The 24,282-nt window shown below is 37.5% G+C and overlaps 1 protein-coding gene across 2 annotated transcripts in view; it reads left to right on the top strand.

Annotated features, from left to right (window-relative positions):
- The first annotated feature begins 5,808 nt into the window (after nt 1-5,808).
- The window catches only part of LOC136258399 (cell adhesion molecule DSCAM-like), a 34,157-nt gene continuing 15,683 nt past the window's right edge, over nt 5,809-24,282 (top strand). Inside the window, exons 1-7 of one of the 2 annotated variants that reach the window (XM_066051722.1) lie at nt 6,136-6,235; nt 6,285-6,535; nt 15,806-16,519; nt 16,567-16,812; nt 16,869-17,135; nt 19,632-19,949; nt 20,002-20,325. In XM_066051722.1, the coding sequence (XP_065907794.1) occupies nt 6,433-6,535; nt 15,806-16,519; nt 16,567-16,812; nt 16,869-17,135; nt 19,632-19,949; nt 20,002-20,325 (1,972 nt within the window). In that variant the 5' untranslated portion in view covers nt 6,136-6,235; nt 6,285-6,432. Of the gene's footprint in view, nt 6,536-15,805; nt 16,520-16,566; nt 16,813-16,868; nt 17,136-19,631; nt 19,950-20,001; nt 20,326-24,282 lie in introns of both variants that reach the window. The other variant, XM_066051718.1, reaches the window with a different exon arrangement.

The following is a 24,282-nucleotide window of genomic DNA, read 5'->3' as shown; positions in this document are numbered from 1 at the left end:
ATTATGTAATGCGTTACCCCCAACACTGCCTGTTACATATATCCTAAAAGTTGTGCCAGCATAATAATAGGCTGTTATTTTGTTGGTGTATGTGTGTGCAACCCACTGTTTTGTATGTGCATAATAAATTACGTACAGTGTATGTCTATTTTGTGAAACACTAATTATATAATACTTCAATATTTCTGCATCTCAGACAGCGTGACTGTGGCTTCAAGTAAAAGAATTGATTCAAGATCTGGCAAGAGGAGGGGCTATACCCAGGATTCTCTGTAGCTACACGTATGGTGTTGATGTGCATTTGATATAGGGTGGCATGAAGGACGTTGTGAGTATCTAACGAACCCCATCGTTTTTTAGTTTGTTTTGTATTGCGACTATTGAGGTCGAGTGTGTCCAGCCTCCACCTCTGCTTCAGGGTTACTAAATCCATGGTGTTGGTGTCTAATTATTTAGTGGCTGACCACTGCCTATAGTCAAGGCTGTAAAGTACAAAGTACACTCAATAAACAATACTGTGACACTCACTGGTGTTTGTTAATATTAGCTGCTAGATAAATCCTGAATAGCTGTACTGTACATGCAACTTGATGATATACATTAGCAGAAATGCGGTGACTACTCTATTAGGGAGTTTTGTCGTAATTCAACTTGCATCTCCAGTATAGTTGTAGATCTAACTTCAGTATACAGTGGATCCTTGAGTGGTGGTTCATTATGGTATGTCTGCTTAATTAAATCCTTAGAAATGCTAAGCGTGTTCATATGGCTTTCGGCGACATTCGTGGTCATGTGTGGTAAATACCTATCGCCGAAGATTTTCTTAACGTGATTCATACCACCAATGAATTTATTACCACTTATGGTGCATTTTATAGTCTTCTAATGGATCGTGGTATAGTAAGCTACTGTAGCATGATCGTTTACCTTCAATTAACTGAAATCCACAAAATTACTATAATAAAACTCTCTAATAGAGCGTTCAAGTTTGACCGAATTTCTGCTAATGACATATTTAATTTAGCACTGTGTAATATCAAGCACCACCGGCACCTTTTATTTTGTAATTGCTATTGTGTTAGCTATACACATACTAAATAAAATAAGGTGTATTTTAAAAATAAAATATGGGAAGTACAGATACCACTTAAAAAAAAACAACAAAAAAAAACAACAAACAAGAGTGAAACAAGTCAGCATGTTAAACCATTCAAGAGCTATCATGACATACCCTACAAAACCTAACACTTAAAATTATCACACATAGATCTCTATTCAGGATTATGCCGGGTAGAGAGTCTAGGCCAGCTATAAGAGATAAATATAGTCCCTATATAAATCAGGAACAGACAAGAACTGAGAATGCTTTTGTATAAATGTACACCACTGTTAATTCTTAGATATATGACAAAGTAGGGCTGAGCGATTGTGAAATTTTGCTACTTTCACAATTGTATGATGCTACATATACGTCACGACAAGAGTTCACTCTTTATATTATTATGAACTCTTTGATCACGATTATGATAACTATCGTAATGTTATAACTTTACATGCATCAATAACATCGTATATGTACAAATTTGTATGACTCACTTATTTTAACAGAACAGGGGTATTATTGTATACAGTTGTTCAACACAATTAAATCGGCAGTTCCAGTGCAATAATGAATAAGGATGTATCCTTAGAAATTTAACGATTTCTAACTGGTAAGCATTTTACTAGTAAGATTTATTTACACAATGAACTGTCTCAGAAGTGTAGGCTTGTTTTCCAGATTAAATTCGTCATATGTCACCATTTTGAATTAACTAATACCCATTAATTTACATGTGATGGTCATAACATCATGACTATTTATAATACACATATCAACATCACAATGTTCAGAAACAATCATGATTAATCCCAGAATCAGTATAATCTCCCAGTCCTATTGCAAAGGCAGAGCTATACATGTATTATTCTTGTAGCTATTTTTCAACAATTTTCTCTATTTGAAAAAAAATTTGTTTTTTGCACTATACATATCATATGATCAAAAGTGAATTGCTAGCAGTGAGTTCTTACAGGCAAGTTTGTATGGCACATGTCTAATGAACTTTTATTACAGACCCATGCTATAGTTTCTCCTATAAAAACTGGTAAAGAAGTAAAAAGGAAGGAATATTTCTTTTCATTTCATTTTATCAATTAGCAAAGCCCCTATATAAAGGGGTAAAACGCTAATACAAAATTTTAGTTATCAGTTAATGCATGTTTAAAATCTGCAAGGGATAGGTTATTAATTTGGAGACTATTCCATTCAGGTATTGGTCTGAGGAAGAAGGAGAATTCATAAGTATCACAAGAGGTTTGAATGTGGTAAAATTTACAAGGATGATTTGATCTAGTTGATGTCAGTCTTGTGGGTGTAGGGTAAAAATTGTTCATGTATTAATTGAATATGATTAACAACTTAAAATAGTAGGATCAATCGAAGGTGTTTGCGATGACTTTGAAGTGTTGGCCATTTCAAATCATTTAGCATCATGGTTACGTATTATTCCATGGGACGCCTATTTGCTACTCAGGTGCTATGAGTCAACGTAAGCAAATTCTCTTGGGGGCAGTAGTAGCAACCTGTAGGAGGCTGCACTATGCCTTTAACAAGTGAAGGTGTCAGACCTTCTCCTGCTGTTTGACACATGGACAGTTAGGATTTCCTTCCCTGGTTGCTACCAGTATCCATTTGTGGTACAGCTGGTTGGCTGCTTTACCAGTAGACACCAGGTTGCACTTAACACCTGGAGCAACACACGCATGCATACATGCACTCATTCCTGCATGCACGCTCATACTAACTTTATATATAGCTTAAGAAAGGGAGGTGGGAAACTGGGTATAGCTACATACGTAGCTACATAGCTGATTATACTAAATGAATTTAGCATTTAATCTCATATTTAATATTAATCAGTGCTCTATAGTCTGATAATAGATATTAAACTTTAAATGTAACTGCAATAAGCTAAAAATGGGGAGAGGATATGTTTGGCAAGGTGTCAGTGAAGGTGGCAGAAGAGGGTCTCGCCAGTATGCTTTTCAGTGTGCAAAGCACACTGCTAGGAGCCTGGAGGCATGCTTTCCCTATCTTATAAGTGCTTCCAAATCTCAGTCTTTTTTCAAAATTATACGTAGTAACTACAAGATTGGGTTGTGGGTAGTAGCTCTCAAGATTGGATTGTTAGGTACTTCTAGTAGATGGTAGACTGTTAGGAGATTAAAACGCAAACTTTTGACTTATAGTATTTTGTAGTGCAGGGTACTTTATTTTCAATCTGAAATTTACAACTATAGCCCTGTCACCATCTACAACTAGCCCAAAGTCACTTACAACCAATCTTGTAGCCACAACTATCCCCTTTTAATCCCCTGATTTAAGATATGTGTGATATCAATGTTTATTATTATTATGCTGATCTTGGGGAAAACCTAAGGTTAGCACCTTACATGTTTATGAATACCTACTCAGTGCTGACAAAGCTGGTGTATATATCAGTATACAGTACCTACACATTATCTTAGAACACAGGGGCGGATCCAGGAGCTGGCAAGGGGAGGGGCACAAACAGGGTAAGTTGTAGGTGGTTGGGGAGAGCCATATTCTCTAGTTCAGTGCTGCATTTTTGAAGCAGCAAATAATCACCTCTTAGTAGTGTCTCACTGCTGGTTTTTGCTATTTTGGCCTTGTCAGATGGTTGTGAAGTCTTATAAGCTGCTTGAAAGGCTCCGAATGTCTCAAACAGCAACACGATAATTATTTTTGGAGGCGCTTAGTACGCACGAAGGTGCTGGATAACTATTTCACGGCTAGTTTGACTTTGGTTTCAGGTGAATTTGTAATAAATGCTAGTAAAATGTGCATATTTTCATGAGTTGATAAACTGATCTTGGTCTGACAAAGTTTCGTAGCTATTTTAATCAGAAGCATGGCTGGCTCCTCCATGAGGGGGGGGGGAATTTGCCCCAAATGCCCCATCCTGGATCCGCCATTGGAACATTAAATACCATCTAATTACCTCAATATAATGTATATATTGTGTATTAAGGACTCCAACCTGAGTTGGAATTTTGATACATAAACAACCAGGTTAATTCAGTTAATCAATAGTGAGGTTAACTTCATACTGTACTGTTGTGCAGTTTCAAGTGAGGCTCCATATTACCTCAGTTCTGACAACTGTTGTGCAGTTTCAAGTGAGGCTCCATATTACCTCAGTTCTGACAACTAGTGTGCTCAGCTAAACCAAATACTTGCTGTTCCATATACTAAGAAGATGTGGCTTACTGAACAAGCTAGTTGTTATGTATGTAATGAACATGCTTTGATGTATGCAACACCAACAGACAGTGTACTTGGTAAACAAAGTGGTTTATAGAGACGACAAAATATTACTATGTACATGCATGAGATAATAATTATTACAACATTCTATACTGTTTGCATGAATGAGACAAACATGTATAAGCTATGGTCAACAACTTGATGCTAGAGCCATATATATGTCTCCTGTGGTAAAGGCAAACATTTAAATTACATTTTACTGTTACATAGAGCTGAATAGAGCTGCTTTACCAGAGTTTGTGGGATGCAAGGTACACTTGAAATACACAACCTGTGTATATATAACTACCATTTCTTGAGCCATTCATCTGACTGATCTGAGTAGCCTTTTCATGACACCATGTGATTTCACTGTGGCTCTATTTACCACACAAGCTCGACTAACCAGCTCAACTAACCAGCTCATCTAACTACAATTCTCATTCATTTATCTACACATGTGCATGCATTGCCATAGTTATGCAAAACAATCCTAACATTTTAGGAGACATATTGAACACATACGAACAGACGAACCTAGCATATACATATTGTATAGGTAGCTGTATGGTATCATCAGGTATCAAAAGTGTTGTGCTGTATATATAGCATTAAAGGAAAAACCAATATTTGACCAGGCCTGTGAAAATAGGGCATGTAGACACAAACTACACCCTGCCACATAGTGTTTCATATCTCAGTACTGGGATAGAATATTTTTATTCTTTAACTTGCTAGACTGGTACTTGCAACTTAGTTATAGTAACAGTTCCTTTTAAAGGTAAATAGAAGTTACATTACTAGTTACTTTTGTAACATATTTCCATGATCAGATATGCCTAAGAGAACTACACTTAAATTTATGTACTGAAAATAATAATTCTGTGTGGCCAATTAATTAGCTCATTGTTCTGTCTATTAATCAAGCAGAACAACACACAGAACGTGTCTACTTAATGTGGCTGTATCATGTATGGTGCAAAAATTGAAGTGTTCTGGCTTTTAAAGTTGATTACTAGTTACTAACTATTTAGGACAGTTATTCTTAGCTACAAGTTACTAGTTACAAAGCATGTAACTATTTATATTCCTTAGCTTTTTTTAAGTAATAGAGTAGCCACTCCATTGGTTACAAAAGTAACTAATTACTGCAACTCTCTACTGGTATGTATATGATAGGCTATTGTTTATAGGAGAAACTAAGTCATGTAGCTGGACTTCTTTGAACACAAAGACAGGTTCTGGGAGTTAAATTACCTAACAAATCTGTTCATGTTTACTATACTAATTCTCATACCAATACAGGAATTCTTTATGGCTAGGGGCTGTTTCCATATAATATCTTCCCACAGGTACATATCAAATGGCTTCTGTTATGCCAAAGTCTGTCGCTTTATTAACATCAGCTCAAGCATCATCTGTCAGTTTGTTACTTTTCACTCAGCATCATGATTTGGTTGAAGTATTTCCTTGAAATCATGATGTTAGCTGTGATCGCAGCAGGAATTCCTACCTGTCCATCTGAAGAGTTTGTGGAAGAAAGAATGGAAGCTACTGAAACTGTTGTGGAATCAGTTCTTGACATATTCTCAAACAGTTCTGGTTCTTCTGCTCCTGGAAGGATTAATGCTACTTCAACTATCAAGGAAATATATGAACTCATTGCTACAACTGTGAATTCTTCAACATCAACTGAGGGTCTAGTAGAGTTTCAGAAGGCCATTAGGGAGATAGCTGCAGCCATACATGAAGCATGCTCCACACCTGAAGACTCAAGAGTTCAAGCTGAAGATGTTAGGAAGCTTATTTCTAGATTTATTAACTTTACAACAGCAGGGAATATTAGCAAAGCAAGAGAAGTATATGGTATGCAACTGTGCTTAAGAAAGTTATTATCAGCTGTGAATATAACCAGGACACCCCAAGAGGAACAAGCTCGTAATGAATTGGATGATTTTTTTGATTCACTTGATGGAGAGCAGGCAGCTACTTTATTTGGAATAGAAGTTACTCTTCGTAGGAACCCTCCAACTTTAGCTTTTGTTGTAGATGACACTGGCAGTATGGGGGATGAGATTAGTTCAGTACAAAGGCTTATCCGTTCTTTTATAAGAACAGAAAGAACAAATGCGCTTGCTTATATTTTAACAACTTTCAATGATCCAGGTAACCACTATAGTTCATACGTATGTTAATGTTAGAGTGGATGGCAATAAATATAGTAAATGGTATGGCCGGATATGAATTTACATACGTACAGAGTTGAGGTAGTTGCTTTGAGAAAGTACTAGTCACTAGTTATACTAGTTACTTTTAATTTGTAACTTAGTTATGTACAATTACTGTTACTTTGTAAAAGGTATCTAGAAGTTACATTACTAATTACTTTCATATGTGAAAATGATAGTTCTGTAGCCATTTCAACTCAGTTTCAACTATTGTTTATGTCTGTTCATCAAACTGAATCATGAAGAACAGTACATAGAATGTGTCTACTTAATGTGGTTGTAGCATGTATGGTGTAAAAGTAAGGAGTGGCTTTGGCTTTAAAAGTGGAGTATAGCTTTTAAAATATGATAACTATAACTGTAGTAACTTAGTTACTTTTGAACAGTTATTCCTAGTCACAATGGATGTACCTAATTTTATTACTAGTTACTTTAAATTATACAAATTCCCTACTGTGTTCAAGATACCATAATGGAAATGCACTGTAGGGATATAACACTTCTTATTGTTTTACTGTGATTTAATATCGTGCACTACTCCAACTTGTTTCAGTACTTTTTATCGATGTGCTATGGTCCCTACTCTAGTTGAAAATTCCAAATTTTTCTTTGTACTTGTTTGTTAACTTTTTTTTGTACATAATTATAGTGTATATTTAGCCAGTCACTGGTCATGGTGCAAATATTTATTTAGCCAGTCATTTGTTGTATAACTCGAGTATCAAACATGCTAGTTGTATGCGCCCCGGCGAAACCGGGCCAACCCTAGCTCGCCTCGAACTCACCCAAAAACTTACCTTCATATACAGACAGTGAAAGTCATCATTATGTTTAACAGGCAAACGTCAGGTTAGCGTTAGTGTTAGGGTCGGGTTCAGCTTTGGTTTCTTCTTCACTGGTATGGGTTAGACTATAATATAGTATCTAATCCAAAACAGCCAAGCTGTAAAAAAACAGTGCGGCCCTTTTTATGACCGGCTTTGGGACTTTTTTAACCTGTCTTTTTTCCTTTACCACAGGAAGAAGAAAAGATAAAGCAATTGTACTTTAAATATTTCTGATTTTATCAGTAAATGCACAAATTAAAATAATACATTTATTTATTACAGAACTCTCCATGGTTGTTTCTTTGTAACTGAACACTCTACAAGGTGACTTCTTCTAGCTGCTCTCTCTACTGGGTGAATTGTTTGCAGCTGAACGATCTACAAGGTAACTTCTTCTAGCTGATCTCTCTACAGGGTGATTTGTTTGTAGCTGAACTATCTACGAGGTAACTACTTCTAGCTGATCTCTATACAGGGTGATTTGTTTGTAGCTGAATTCTGTGCAGGTGATTTGTTTGCAGCTGAGCTCTTTACAGAATGGTTTCTTTGTAGCTGAACTCTCTACAAGGTAACTTCTTCTAACTGATCTTTCTACAGGGCAATTTGTTTGTGGCTGAATTTTCTATAGGGTGATTTCTTGCAGCTGAACTCTCTACATGGTGGTATCATTGTAGCTGAACTCTCTACAAGATAATTTCTTCTAGTTGATCTCTCTATAGGGATATTTATTTGTAGCTGAACTCTCTACAGGTGATTTGTTTGCAGCTGAACTCTCTACATATAGTTTCTTTGTAGTTGAACTCTCCACAAGGTAACTTCTTCTAGCTGATCTCTCTACAGGGAGACTGAACTCTCTACAGGGAGATTTGTTTGTAGCCAAACTCTCTACAGGTGATTTCTTTGCAGCTGAACTCTCTACATGGTGGTTTCTTTGTAGCTGAACTCTCTACAAGGTAATTTCTTCTAGCTGATTTCTCTACAGGGAGTTTTGTTTGTAGCTGAACTCTCTACAGGTGATATGTTTGCAGCTGAACTCTCTACATGATGGTTTCTTTGTAGCTGAACTCTCCACAAGGTAACTTCTTCTAGTTGATCTTTCTACTGGGTGATATGTTTGTAGCTGAACTCTCTACAAGGAAACTTCTTCTAGCTGATCTCTCTACAGGGAGATTTGTTTGTAGCTGAACTCTCTACAGGTGATTTGTTTGCAGCTGAACTCTCTACATGATGGTTTCTTTGTAGCTGAACTCTCTACAAGGTGACTTCTTCTAGCTGATCTTTCTACAGGGAGATTTGTTTGTAGCTGAACTCTCTACAGGTGATTTGTTTGCAGCTGAACTATCTACATGATGGTTTCTTTGTGGCTGAACTCTCTACAAGGTAACTTCTTCTAGCTGATCTTTCTACTAGGTGATTTGTTTGTAGCTGAACTCTCTACAAGGAAACTTCTTCTAGCTGATTTCTCTACAGGGAGATTTGTTTGTAGCTGAACTCTCTACAGGTGATTTGTTTGCAGCTGAACTCTCTACATGATGGTTTCTTTGTAGCTGAACTCTCTATAAGGTAACTTCTTTTAGCTGATGTCTCTACAAGGTCACTAGTTTGTAGCTGAACTCTCTACATGATGGTTTCTTTGTAACTGAACTCTCTACAAGGTGACTTCTTCTAGCTGATTTTTCCAGAGGGTGATTTGTTTGTAGCTGAACTCTCTACATGATGGTTTCTTTGTAGCTGAACTCTCTACAAGGTAATTTCTTCTATTGATCTTTCTACAGGGCGATTTGTTTGTAACTGAACTCTCTACATGGTAGTTTCTTTGTAGCTGAACTCTACAAGGTGATTTCTTCTAGCTGAACTATCTCTTTCCATAGTTGCATGAACTCCCTACAAGGTAACTTCTTCTAGCTGATCTCTCTACAGGGTGAATTGTTTGTAGCTGATCTCTCTACAGGGTAACTTGTTTGTAGCTGATCTCTATACAGGTTACTTGTTACTTGCTGATCTCTTGAATTCTCTTCAGGGTGACTGCTCTATTAGGATGACTGCTCTATTAGAGTATCTCGATCTCGCACTTGCTGCACCAAGTTGGATTTCGTGCCGTGGCTTTAAGTCTGATTCTTCTACACCATTGAAGAGCCTTTCTAAGATGATTACTCCATCTATACAGCGATTTTCAAAGCATTACCCCAAGCGGTTTATCTGGTAGGCGTGGCAAGTAGTAGTTTTTTATTAGCTAATCTCGATTGCGTAATTGTTACACACTGTTGGTTTTTTCGTTGTATCTTCCTGGTTTATAACTCGATTTCTTTCAAACCACAAAAGGTTTGAGGTTCAATAGTTAACCTATTCACCCACCGATTTTCAGCTTCTTCCCATACGCGGTTTACCCTGTAGGCGTGACAACATATTGGTGTTATTTTTCGTGAATAATCGCTCATAACTCTTTTCCTGTTTATCGTATTCTAGCCAAAGTTGGTACAGATATGCGCCTTTATACCCCCCTTCAGTGTGCCAAATTTCAAGGCGTTCGCGTTTTATAGCAGTTTTTGTAAGTGTGCGAAAAGAGGAAGAAAAATAAGAAGAAAAGAAAAAAAACGAAGAAACTAAGCCAATTTTTGAAGTCGCATATCTCGGGAACGCTTGAAGCGATTTCGCTCAAATTTGGAATGCGGAGTGCTGAAGGTGGAGGGAGTGTCCACAGCAAAATTCGTATTGTTTCATCAAGGCAGCACAGAGCTACGGAGGTGCGAGAATTGCGTTTTCTTTCTTCCTGTCAATATACTCACGGGTGTTGCGCGCCGGCTTCTTGGGCCGCACGACACACTGCCGTGTGTCTTGATATTATATTTGTAACATTTAAATCGTACAAAAACAAGACGAGTAGCTAGTAAGCACTGGTGGTACAGTGGTACTCCAAACCTGGATGTGTGGGTTCGAGCCTCAGTCCCGCGTCACACGTTTCTTCTTCGTTTCTTACACCTTTTTGTGTCACGATTTTTTCTAAGTTTTTTTTTTTAATAGCAATGACCGGATAAATATCAAGACACACAGTAGTACGCCGTGCGGCCCAAGAAGCCGGCGCGCTACACCGTGAGTATATTAACAGGAAGAAAGAAAACGCAATTTTCACACCTATATAGCTCGGTGATCCCCCATCCGATTGGAGTGAAATTTTCCAGGGAGGTGCCGGCCAGTTAGGGAGTCTACATACCAAATTTGAAGAAAATCGCTCCATCCATTTCCGAGATACGAGCGAACAAAATTTCGTTTTAATTTCTTCGTTTTTTTCTTCATTTCGCACACTTTGCAAAATCCACCATAAAACACGAATGCGTGCTCCAATCAGGCTGAAATGTGGCACACTTAACCGGCTCATTAAGGCAGATCTCAGTACCACCTTTGGTAGAAATCCGATGAACATTCACGGAGTTACGACCGATTATTTACGTAAAATACGGTCGAAGGTCTGACACGCCCACAGGATAAACCCCTTAGAGGAATGAGTTGAAAATTGATATGTAGATGGAGCAACCATCGTAGGAGTGCCTTTTTGTGGTTTGAAAGGAATCGAGATAAAGACCATGGAGATATGACACAAACCTCAACCTGTGTCACAATTACGCGATCTATTTTTACGAATAAAAAAAAACAATTAATTTTCACGCCTATACCAGACAAACCCCTTAGATCAATGAGCTGAAAATCGGTATGTAGCTGGAATAATCATCATAGAAAGTCCTTGCAGCAGTACAAAAGAATCGGATCGCAAACCATTGAGTTATGATTCGAAAGGCAACTACGTGTAACAATGCGAGATCGAGATACTCTAATAGAACAGTCACCCTAATAGAGCATTCAGCTATACGTTTATATCTTACTCCATTATAGTTATTCTGTAGGGAATTCAGCTATAAACAGTTAATCTGATAGACTATAGGCAAGTCACCCTGTAGAGAGTTCACCTAGAAACAAGTCACCCTGTAGAGAGATCAGCTTGAAGAAGTCACCTTGTAGAGAGTTCAGCTACAAAGAAACCATCATGTACAGAGTTCAGCTGCAAACAAATCACCCTGTAGAGAGTTCAGCTACGAACAGTCACCCCGGAGAGTTCAGCTACGAACAGTCACCCCGGAGAGTTCAGCTAGAAACAATCCACCCATAGAGAGATCAGCTAGAAACAAATCACCCTGTAGAGAGATCAACTAGAAGAAGTTACCTTGTAGAGAGTTCAGCTATAGATATAGTTCAGCTGCAAACAAATCACACTGTAGAGAGTTCAGCTAGAAACAAGTCACCCTGTAGAGAGATCAGCTAGAAGAAATTACCTTGTAGAGAGTTCATCTACAATGAAACCACCCTGTAGAGAATTCAGCTACATTTCAAGTCACCCAGCAGAGAGATCAGCTGCATCCTGTAGGAAATAATTGGCATGTACTAAATATATGTAATTTGTATAATATTACTGATAAAATCAAAAATTGTTAAAGTATTAAAAATTTGCTTTAAATCTTGATGATGATTAAATCTTTTTCTTCTTCCTGCGGTAAAGAAAAAAAAGATAGGTTAAAAAAGCCCGCTTTGGGGTATACAAATACAAAAAGAAGTGATATCTAATCCAAAACAACCAAGCTGTAAAAAAAGAGTGCGGCCCCCAAAAAGGCTATGCAGAAAAGAGATGTGAAATCCAAAGTGGCGGCCAAGAAATGGCTGTGATGGTAGGTTAATGGTAAAAATTTTTGCGCCGCTTGGTGTTGGCACATAGTCTGGTGTAGCCTACCCGCGCGCTCGCGCTACGCGCGCGGGTCGGCTACGCCAGACTAGTTGGCACAAAATTCACCTGAATTGTTGTTATTAAAATTTTTACCATTAACCTACTATCACAGCCATTTCTTGGCCGCCACCTTGGATTTCACATCTCTTTCACCATAGCCTTTTTGGGGGCCGCACTCTTTTTACAGCTTGGCTGTTTTGGATTAGATCATTATGACTTGGTGAACCCACGCATAATGGCGCCGCGTACCCCAACTATCATCTGAAAAGTGAAGTATCCATTACGCTCGTTGTCAGCTATCTCCAACCCGTTACACAGCATTTTGGATCAAGAACTGTTCGAAAAGCACCTCTGCAATCCATGCAATACTGAAAGAAATGGCGCCGCGCCCCCAGTTGTATCAATTATCGTCTGAAAATGCTCTGCAGATGCATTGTATTGAGGACCACAGGAGCAAGAAGACCAACAGCATCTTAACCAGCCCATGACAACAGAGTAGTCATCGCCCCACTTAGAAGCAAGCAAAGAAGCACAAAAAAGTAGTTGCTTTATGAGCCAGACCCCAAAGCAGACATGACCGAGGAGATGAAAGAGGCATAATCCACTTTGTGAATATGTTGAGCATAAGCACGCTTCTTGCATACCTACGGAAGTAAGAAGTCAATGAGAATATATACTCACGGTGTGGTGTGCCGGCTTCTTGGGCCACATAACACACTACCATGTGTCTTGATATCACAATGCATTATGCAAATATCAAAATCCAGCGTAAAAAAGTTATGCAATCAAAGGTGGTGGCCAAGAAATGGCTGCAATGATGTTAATGCTTTAGGGGTTGAAATAACAAAAAGAAGTGATATCTTTACCAAAACAGCCAAGCTGTGAAAAAGGATGTACCTAACCCTGAGGGTGAAAAATCAAATTAAAGGTGATGATGTTAATGCTAATCAATATCATTAACAATGATTGATGGCCAGCTTAAAGGCTTCTTTTTCTTTGCTACAGGAGTAAGGAAGAGTGCAGATTTTTTATATGCAACCTATATTTCAAATTTGTTATGTACAACTCTGCTGAGCTACGGGGTATCTTGTTTGTAGCTGAACTCTCTACAGGGTGTAGCTGAACTCTCTACAGGGTGTAGCTGAACTCTCTACAAGATGACTGAACTTACCACAAAGTGATTTGTTTGTAGCTGAGTTCTCTTTTATGGTGACTTAATTGTTTGTTTGTAGCTAAACTCTCTATAGGACCACGGTGACTTGTTTGTAGTCAAACTCTCTACAGGGTGACTTATATCTTCACAGAGTCACTTAATTGTAGCTGAACACTCTACAGGATGACTTGCTTGTAGCAGAACTCTCTACAGAGTGATTTCTTTGTAGTTGAACTCTCTACAGGGTGATATGTTTGTAGTTGATCCAGGGACATATTTATGGGGGTTTCCTGGGATTTTGGAAACCCTCTCTGAAATATTAACTTGTGGGTTTTGCAACAGGAACATCAAACTATCTTAGTTTGTCAGCACAAATGTACAGAGTAAATGGGTACATGTCAGGGTAGTATAGCTACAGTGAAACTTATATCAAAAGTTGCATGAACAAGGCCCAGGGTATGCTAATAGAGCAGTCAGATCTGTTCTAATAGAACAGTCTAACTACTCTAATAGAACATTCATAAGAGAATGCAAATTTTAAATGGGTATTATAATAAGATTAACTTCAATAAGTTAGCAACTAAATCTTTATTTAAATAGGAGAATTAAGATATGTATACCTGGGTCATTACAATATCTGATCATAAACCATAATTAATATTTATGAGTTGACTTACTGGAACCAAACATGTATCAAAAATACCCATAAAATCATGCATCTACTAAATTTTGCAGTATTTAAATGTTTAAAATCTGGTAGTGGCTGGGGACCCCTGCACCTATAACTTATTATCAAATCTGGAATCCACCTTGGAAAAATCCTGGATACACCCCTGTGATCTCTCTACAGAGTGGCTTGTTTGTTCTTATGCTATGTACCTGAGCTCTTTATAGGGTGACTTGATAGTAGTTGAGCTTTCTATAAGGTGACTTGTTTGTAATTTAGCTTTCTACAAGGCGATTTGCTTGTAACAAAACTTTACAAAATGATTTGTTAGTAGCTACAGGGTGATTTGCTATATACGTACCTGAACTCTCTACAAAGTCAAAAAAAAAAAAAGATCAACACCTGCTTAGAATGGTTGTCCTCCACTAAATAAGATTGTATCACTGATAAAGTACATAAAAATCCTTATTCACAACTTCATAGTTTGCTACACTGCTTCTCTGAATACTGTGACTGCTTTATTAGAGTAACTAACTTCTCTGTATTAGAGTATCTCGATCTTTTTTGAATTTACAATCAGAAAATCACAAGGGGGCTCCAGCCTCCCTTGTCCCCCCAGGTTGCTATGCCTATGTACAAAGTTATTTGATTGTAGTTGACTTTTTTGTAGCTGAGCTCTCTGCAGGGCAACTTACGTGTAGCAGAATTCTCTACAGGGTTGTTTATTAGTAGTTGAACTCTCTAAAGGGTGATTTTTTGTTGTAGATGATTACTCTACAGGATGATTGCTTGTAGGTGAACTCTCTACAGGGTGATCTGAACTCTCTACAGGATGATTTGTTACATAGCTGAACTTTCTAAGGTCTAGTGATGTTGAGGATAGCTAGAACATTGAAAATCCTGTATTAACAGGAAACAGGGCTGCCAAGAGAATTTAGGGGGCCCAGGGAAAATTTAGAATGTGGGGACCGGGCTCCTATAAGCCATAATTTTTAATAAGGAAAAAAAACAGACAAAAGGCATTACAAGAACAAGCTTTGCTAATAGCTACTAGACTACAACTAAAAGTAAACTACTAACTGATAAGCTTATAGCTATAGCTAGGTAACAGCTTTAGCATGCTAACCTAGGAGGGTCTGGGGGCATAAAATTTTTGAAAATTAGACCCTCTGATATTGAATATGAGAGTGATTTCAATAGTTTATTTCAGTATAATTTTAAATGTTGGGTGACTGCTGTATCAGATAACTCAAGCTTGAATTTTATAACAAGATTTCTGCCAAATACATCTCAATAAGATCCATAGCAATGAGTATTTCCAGTGAGAGCAAATAATTACTCTTAATAGGCGCTGATATAGAGTGTGACTTTCAGATAAGATCGAGATACTCTAATAGAACAGTCACCTAATACAGCAGTCAGGCAAATATTCAGTTATAGTAGTTAATCTAATAAACTGTTAAAACCAGTCTGGCTTAGGGTATAAAATTTCCTAGGTAAGATGGTATCTCTTACTGAGGTAGGCTTTCTGTGTCTTCGAGTCTACAGTGAAGATTTGTTCGTTTGCTGGCATAAAATGGCCTAAGCATCAACTCTGATAGTCTGCTTGTAGCTACTCATAATTGTGTGACTTAAAGTTTTACAGTTAGTTATATGCTACTGTAAAGCAACTATAGCTAGCAATCTAGTTATACCTTAAATTCATATGCATGATTTCTGTAAAGAAGTTGGTAAAACTCATCATTATAGCTAGACTATTACTGTATGCATGGCTACTGTTTTTTTCACAGATGTTGGAGTTCCAATGAAGTACCTGTCTAATGATATTGATCAACTCATTGCATTGGAACTAGCAGTAAACAACATTACTGCTCATGGAGGAGGAGATTGTCCTGAATATGGCATGACTGGTATAATTAATGCTTTAAGCCTTTCTGATTCTGACTCCAATGTCATTGTGTTAACTGATGCTGGTGCAAAAGATGCATATAGACAGGGTGAAGTAATTACAAGAGCCAATGAACTACGTGTTTCTGTCCATTTTTTCCTTAGCGGTTCAGGATGTGGTGACTTTACTCCTTATATTGGAGTGGCTAATGCAACAAATGGCATTGTTGTAAACCAAATTGATGATTTTGAAGCATTTGCAGAGTTTGCTGACAAAGTAGGCAGATTTACTTTCGAGAGTTTGGATGAAGGAAGTCGAAAGAAAAGACAAACGTCCAACATATGTGTGACATTTACTGTATCAATTTTCATCAAATCATTGTCCATTTTATTCTCATCAAGTAGTTTTACTGTGTATATTACAAGTCCTTCAGGGGTGGTAGAGACAGTTTCATCTACTGGAACAATTGCTACATATACCAAAGAGGACCCTGAATTTGGAGACTACAACATGTGTTCAGTGACACTATTTGAATACTCAATATCAACTACATTTGATTTGGACTTTTTCGTAGAGTATCACTATAATGGATCAATTGTTTTGGAGCCACCTGCAGGTTTGTTTATTTTGAACATCACTAAAATTTTGTGTTTTAAATTTTAGGGGCATTAGTTGATGTTGTTATAACATCTTCAAAGATTGCCAATATTTCTTCTGAGAATGATATATTTCTCAATTTGGTTTTGGCAGATGGCAGAGTGTTTTCCAATTTGTTACTACATTGTGGTAGCTTATTATCTGGAGAAGTTACTATTCCGAGCATTAGTTTTGAATATCAGTTGGTAGGGTTTGATTCAAAACGCATCAAGTTTAAGACTAATGCAGACACAAAGTCTACCATCAACATTGGTAAACATAAATTTATGCAGATACATTCAATGTTAAGCTGTTATTTTATTTACCAGAGGCTCCACATGGGGTGTCTATTAATGGCTCAACAACTTATTTCTTGGGGACTATGTTGGAGTTAAACTGCACGGCAGAAGGTGGCTCCAACATCTCCTATGCTTGGACAAAGAATGGTGATCATGAAATATTCCCAGCTGGTAGTATCAGCAACTCCAGCACATTCATTATTAATAATGTGACCATTGATGATACAGGAAATTTTACTTGTACTGCCAGTAATGATGCTGGAAGTTCTAGCTTCAATGCCTACATTATAGTGTATGGTGAGTATTGTAATTTTCATTGATTTATATCATGTAAAAATGCAGGTGCATATGATTAGTTGTAATATATACAAGGAAAATCAGTAGGGATCATAAAAATAGAAAGTAGTGAAACAAGGGACATGTGTAGATTCAGTGTACTGGTGGACATACATTAATAATCTCTACTTCAGTCAGGTCGTGTGGCCAAGAAAGCTGGCGTGCCACACCGTGAGTATATTTATGGGATGAAACAAAACATGATTTTATACATAGCTATGTAGTTCCATGCTCCCTTCTCTAATTGGAATCATCCTTATGCTGCAAACGCCCTCCACTTTCAGCACCCCACATATACCAAATTTGAGCAAGACTGTCTGCTGCAGTCATGAAACACAAGCCTTCAAAATTCGGCTTAATTTCTTTGTGTTTTTTCTTTGCTTAGGCGGCTTGGGGGTAGGGAGGGTGGGGGAGCTTAGATTATTCTTTACAAAAACCATTACATATATAAATACAAATGTGTAGCTCGATTTTCTTGAGCTTTGCTACACCATAAGAATGTATTGTGGCACAATTATGTACCATGTTTGGTGCAAAATCTGATTAACAATTGTGTTGTCGTAGTATAGTAAAGCTTTCAGATGTAATGGGGCAGCAGCTGAATGTTTTGACTTAAGTATGTCATACACTTTTAGGTATGGTCTCATCTAAACAAAGAATGCCTGCTATCCCAGGTTCAGACATGTATGGGGTGCATGCATTGACGCAAAATTAGTTTTATGTCTAGGACTAGCACCATTCTTTCTTTTGATGAGGTTTGCATGAGTTCACCAGCCATAATTATGTTACAACTAATACCAACACATTATAAACTCTTGCTAATACTAATGATTTTAAGTTTGTTTAGGGATCATAGAAGTAAAAGTAAGGAAGCAAGGGAAGATGCCTACACCTGCAGATATATACTAGTGGACCATTTAATTTCTAATTCAGTCTATCTATGACTGAATTAGGGATTAAATGTCCACTAACATATGTGACCGGATATGCGAAAAGGTACCTTTTCCACACATTTGACATACCAGCAAACAAAATGATGTAACACTTGACTCCTTATATTGATTAACTTTATCTTAGTATCAAAATGTAGCCAGATACTGTAGCTACATTCATTAAAAAGTTCAATCAATTATATGCCATGATCAAAAAGTTATTAAGCTTTAAAGGTCAAAAAATGGGTCAAATTTTGTGTGTGAAAAAGGTACCTTTTCGCAAATCCGGTCACATATCTTCATAAGTAGGCAACTTCCCTTGTTTCACTACTTTTTATATTTCTATAATCCCTTAAAATTCCAAATTTTTCATTGCATATCTTTAGCGATGCATGATGTCAACCAATTATAAATATATATATATATATATATAACCAGAAATTTCAAGCACTACACTATATGTGTGTGTGTGTGTGTGTGTGTGTGTGTGTGTGTGTGTGTGTGTGTGTGTGTGTGTGTGTGTGTGTGATTTGTTATAATCATTGAAATGTTTACAACAGTGTAATTTCCAACGATTTGAGTTGAATGAGTACCACTAGCATCTGGGAGGCTGTGCTCCCCAGACTTACCAGACCCCTTGTGAGCGAGTTCACCTTCCATCTCAGCACCCCAGCCTCAAATATCTTCTAACACCTCTGTTGAGTAATACATATGCTGGGCTGATGTTAGAATCAAACAATAGATGAAAGTTAGTACTTTTATTTATTTATTAAGGTCTTACAGCACAAGTGCTGCTGAGGTGTCTGTAGAAAGGTGGAGAAATGAGAAAAACCCATGAATGGACCTGGGAAGTCTCGAACCTGCAAAAGCTCGAGCACTATGGCCTATATACAGCCTTGAGTATTAGTATAGTGTACATGTAGGTCAAATGTAATATTTCGGATAACCTAATTTCACTCAGAGGTACTGTAGTGGGAACATCATTGTAACATTAGGTCCCAGTTACTTGGTTATGAACCAAGTCTTATAAAGATACTGTGGTTTGGCAACACCTACTCCATCTATTAGGTGAGTGATACATATGTTGCCTGAGGGCAAGTGCATACGTATCAATCAAAGCATGAGTATACCTATAGTTATAATAACTGCTAGCAGTGGCTCAATTGTTGAGGGTTTGTGTACTGAGGACCATTGTTCAAATTCTGGAAGATTTTTGTTCATCTGGATGGCTGTTCTACTAGAGTATTTCAACTCCATGCAGTTGCACTTATTTGGTTTTGTGTTGTAGCCCTGTAGCTACTAGTCAACCAGTTTTTTGTGGTAATGTGGTTTCTCCACTGCTTGTAATGGAGATGTTGAAATTAGCCCTCTTCTAAGGGTCTTGGTATGTTAGATTAATTTTAAGTTGTTCTTTCTTTCTCTCACTATATACGTAATCTAAAAGCAAGTTATATCAGAGTACAAAGGGAAAGTTAGATAAACTTTTAAATAATATTTCATCACATGTTATATCAAACTTTTTCAGTTCCAATATTTAATGTAATCATGGATACTCCGAGCACCCAAATGGTGAGCAAACCACTTACACTGGAGTGTAGTGTGAATGTGTCAAGATATGCAACTGATATAATTAGTTTTGTGTGGAGTACTGAGAGCCGAACACTATCAGTAAGAGATGGAGTTACTATTGGCTACTTTGAAGATAACCATGTGGTGTATGCATCTACATACACTATTCCACAACTGAGCACAACTGATGATGGTAGAGTGTACCAGTGTGAGGTAGTGATCAACACCAGTCCACTAATTTCAAGCTCCAGTAATGTTACCCTTGATGTAACTGGTATGTTATAAATGTATCGAGTGACAGTTACTCAACATTATAAATTTTGTAGTTCCCACTCCAGATATTTCAATTGTACCATTTGGTCCAATTGATGATGGTATGGTAGGTAGTCCTCAAGAAGTACACTGTACAGTGAGTACAGTTAGTGGAGTAGAACCACATTTAGTATTGATAAGTTGGATTGGACCTGGAGGAGACACTATTACAAATGATAGTAGAGTGACTGTCCACCCAACTGCTTCATTTGGCATTGATTTCATCAGCACTCTTGAGTTTACCTACCTGTTGGAGGGAGATGAGGGTATATATACCTGTGATGTGATGATACTGGAAACCATTGCATCAGACTATATTGAAATTCACAATCTAACTAGTGAGTTATATATGTATATGTATGTATCTGTGAATGTATTATTGTACACACACTGATTCTGAATGTGTTGCAAAAAGATGTCTTCCACACACCTAGTAAAGTATTAATCAATGAATCATATCTCACCATGGGTTCAGCTGTACACACAGAAATTTGCACACAACGTATTCTGTGACCCTTCAAGACCATTCACAAGACACTTAGTTACCATCTGATTTTCTCACCAACTTTTTTTTAATGAGATTAGATGTATTTACCAAATATTTATATTCATAAAGGCAGAGGTGGATGGTACAGATTTCTGGCAGTAGAGGATGTGGTCCCACCAAAAGTGCTAATTTTCAAACTTCACACAATCATATTATCCAAAAGTTCTTGAAACAGAGTCAGAGGTGCTCAGCTGGTAAAACATTTCAAGCACAGGTTGTTTCAGCAAGGCTTTTAGAAGTATAAAATGACTTAATAACCATATAGTGGGGTGTTTTGATGGTTCACTTACTAAGGATTTTTTATGCGTTTACGAATAATACTCAAACAAAGCCATTTTGATTTGGCTGAAAATTTTCAATGGGGAAAATTTTTGTGGATTGTGCCTATGTTGTTTGCCAAAATCCCAATAAAACACAAACCAAATAAACACCACCTTAGGAAGCTCCCCCAACCACAAAAGAATCCTTAGTAGTTAATTTGGAAGAAGTATTGGTCCACTGGAATATATGAAGTAAAAAGAACCGATAAAAGTACTTTTAACAACTATATGCCATTTTGTTTATCTTCTTATTATTAATTTTCCCACAAAGCTAGAGCAAAACATGAGTACTTTTTGGGGATAATACGTAACTACATAACATTTCTTTCTCTGTCTTTCTTCACATCCATAAACTTATTTTAAATGCACAAGTGCACAGAAAAAAAATGGAATTTTTAACTAGAGTAGGGACTCAGGGGCGGATCTAGGATTTTTTGAAAGGGGAGGCTAAGCTGGATATATAGGGACATAGGTAACTAGCCAGACATTAGAAGATACCAAGCCTTCTCATAAGGCCCTAGTGGTAAGATTCATGTAGTATCCATGGTCAAAATTAGCTATTTGGAATAATGACTAGCATGCAAAGCATGCCAGCTAGGGGGTCTGGGGGCATGGCCCCCAGGAAATTTTTGAAGATTAGGCCCTCTAAAAGTGAATCTGAGAGTGGTTTTAGCAGTTTTTCAGTGGAAAAAACTTTTCCATTAAATAAAGACTGATTACATTATGCATGGGTAGCTATCATGCATGCATGATAATCTTTTCATTTGTAGTTACCAAGCATTTAGATATAGCTAGCTATATACACCAGCTCCTCTTCAACAGCCTCAACTTTCTATATTACTGATAAAAATAATGTTGTTGGATCCCACTGGAAGGTTGGAGTAGATTATTTCACAGTTGGAAGAATTGTGGAAAATGCTTACCCCAGCCTCAACATCAACAGATTCAAGGCAGACTCTCTTTATGGAACACTAGACTATCATCTTCTAAAGACCATCTGGGATTCATCAACATTGAGTGACTATGACTACAAACTACACAAGTTTGACTGTGACGATTTTGCAGTTTGCATGAAGGATGCTGTTTCTAAATACTCATCAAACAAAGCCAGACAATAGGAGAAACCTTTGTGGGATAATGTGCTGGAAGAAACATGTATAGTTAAACAGAGGCAGAAACGTGTATAGCTATTTAGTAATAGTGGTGTTGAACGTCATAATTATTAGTATGCATGCTCCTTAGCCTTTGTTATAGCCTTAACACCAATAAAGTGTACTGAAAAGCAGAATGCAGTGCAGGGTACTAGTAGCTATTAGTTAGTCCACTGGAAATCCTTAGCAAAGTGAAACTATATTTGCATTTATGGGCTTTCTGAATTTGCTGTTGTGATAGTCAACTGATAGTCAACTTATTGCTAGATCTGCCGGGTTATGAAGACTGCTATAATAGCTAGCTACAAATACCAGCACTATACCCACAGGATGGGGTCATATCAGAAGGCAACTGATACAGATTTTACATTCATAGACAAAAGTGCTATAGCTGCCTCAAAATACCAAAAGACTACAGTTTGCTAAATGGCTGAGTTGGTAGCTAATTACATTATTATACTGAAACTGATAACTCTAACCAATTAAACCAACTAACACTTTTTGAATCATATAATAAATTTATTTTAAAATATAAAAACCATCTCTTATACCATAGTGGAAAACACCAAAACCCACAATTAAAGCTTTTGTAACTAAAGATGCAACCCACAATCGAACCTTTTCTTGAAGAACTCTTGAGGAAAACGAAGCTATACTAGAGTTGAACAATAGGTATAGTACATAGACATTATTTGTGTTTGTAGTGATGCATAGTTCCTGAAATAAGTCTGCTTTTGATACATATAGAAGGTTTAGGGTTTTATTGGCCAAGTACTAACTTAGAAAGGAAAGGGAGCCTCCTTGGCCCCCTCCCTAAATCCGCCCCTGGGGACCATAGCACATCAATAAAAGGTATTGAAACAAGCTGGAGTAGTGCACGACATTACATCACAGTAAACCAATAAGAAGTGTTATATCCCTACTGTGCATTTCCATTATGGTGTTTGTTAACTTTTTTGTAAATAATTACTATGACTGGTGAACCCACGCATACCACATCTGAAATAGTGCCGCACACCACAACCATATCAATTACTATAAAAGTGAAGTATCCATTTCGCTTCATTGTCAGCTATGTTCAATCCGTTACACAGCATTTCGGATCAAGAACTGTTCTAAAAGCACCTCTGCAATCCATGCATACCAAAAGAAAGAGATAGTGCCATGCACCCCAGTTATATCAATTATTATCTGAATAGTGGAGTATCCATTACGCTTTGTTGTCGGCTATGTTCAGCCCGTTACACAGCAGTACAAATCAAGAACTGTTCGAAAAGCACCTCTGCAATCAAAATAGTCACTATGAAAAATACAGATGATTTCTGTTACGAAGGAAATCCATCACGTGCTACCGCCATTTTTTTTTTACAGAAACAAAAATTGTAATAACAGCACAAACACAAAGTACAGTGCAAACAGATTACAGCATTAAATTAAAAATTGAGTTTCTGATGGGATCAGGTCCACTGGAGCACACTTGATGTAATGGTCTTGAGAAGACCAGGCCCCTCTGATACATTGTATAGCTGATCAAAGTACCGCCAAATGGACACTTTTCGCTGTCAGCAAAGATGAATGGGGACACTGGTAAGTCCATTAAGAAGGCATTGTACGTACTGCGGTATGCCAAAAGGAACCTCTCAGGCTGAAGCGACGTCAAACAGTGAAAATGTTAAGCTCGTAGCCTTAGCCGTTATCAAGTTACGCTTGTCTGAAGGCATCAGTCAGTTACTCAGTCAGTAGAAAGTTTTGTTAAATAATTTTGTTTTAAATTCCATAGCAACGTGTTGAAAGTGGTTTAGGCTGAAGCCTTGTTTGGGCTTAGTTTACCTAACTAATACTGCCTCATCTGAGGCTAGTTTTTGGGTGATGTTATTTTGTGAGCCCCGCCTACTCCCTATTATAAGTCGAAGACCAAAAAAGAAAAAAAGGTCACTACCTGCTGGCAATAACTAGTTGCCCTCCACCAAGTCCAGACTATATCTCCTATAACTATATCTGTAGCTTGCCACACTGCTCTTCTAAAAATACTGTGGCTGCTCTATTAAAGTATCTTGATCTTGACTGCTCTATTAGAGTATCTCTAATTACAGGTACAGGTTTTTTTTTTTGGGGGGGGGGGAGCTTCCCCCCATACTTTTTTCTGCCGCCCTTGGATGTTATTGTACCAGAGGAGGTTGGACACGCTTTGAGCGCCGCTAAAACTAATTTTACGAAAGTCTCTTTTATGAAGTGAAGTAAAGGGTTGTCTTGATACAATTCAGTGAGACGTCGTGA

The sequence above is a fragment of the Dysidea avara genome, chromosome 1 (assembly GCF_963678975.1).
Source record: "Dysidea avara chromosome 1, odDysAvar1.4, whole genome shotgun sequence".
Taxonomy (NCBI): Eukaryota; Metazoa; Porifera; class Demospongiae; order Dictyoceratida; family Dysideidae; genus Dysidea; species Dysidea avara.
The sequence above is the reverse complement of the archived record's forward strand: the minus strand, read 5'-3'. Positions and strand labels throughout refer to the sequence as shown.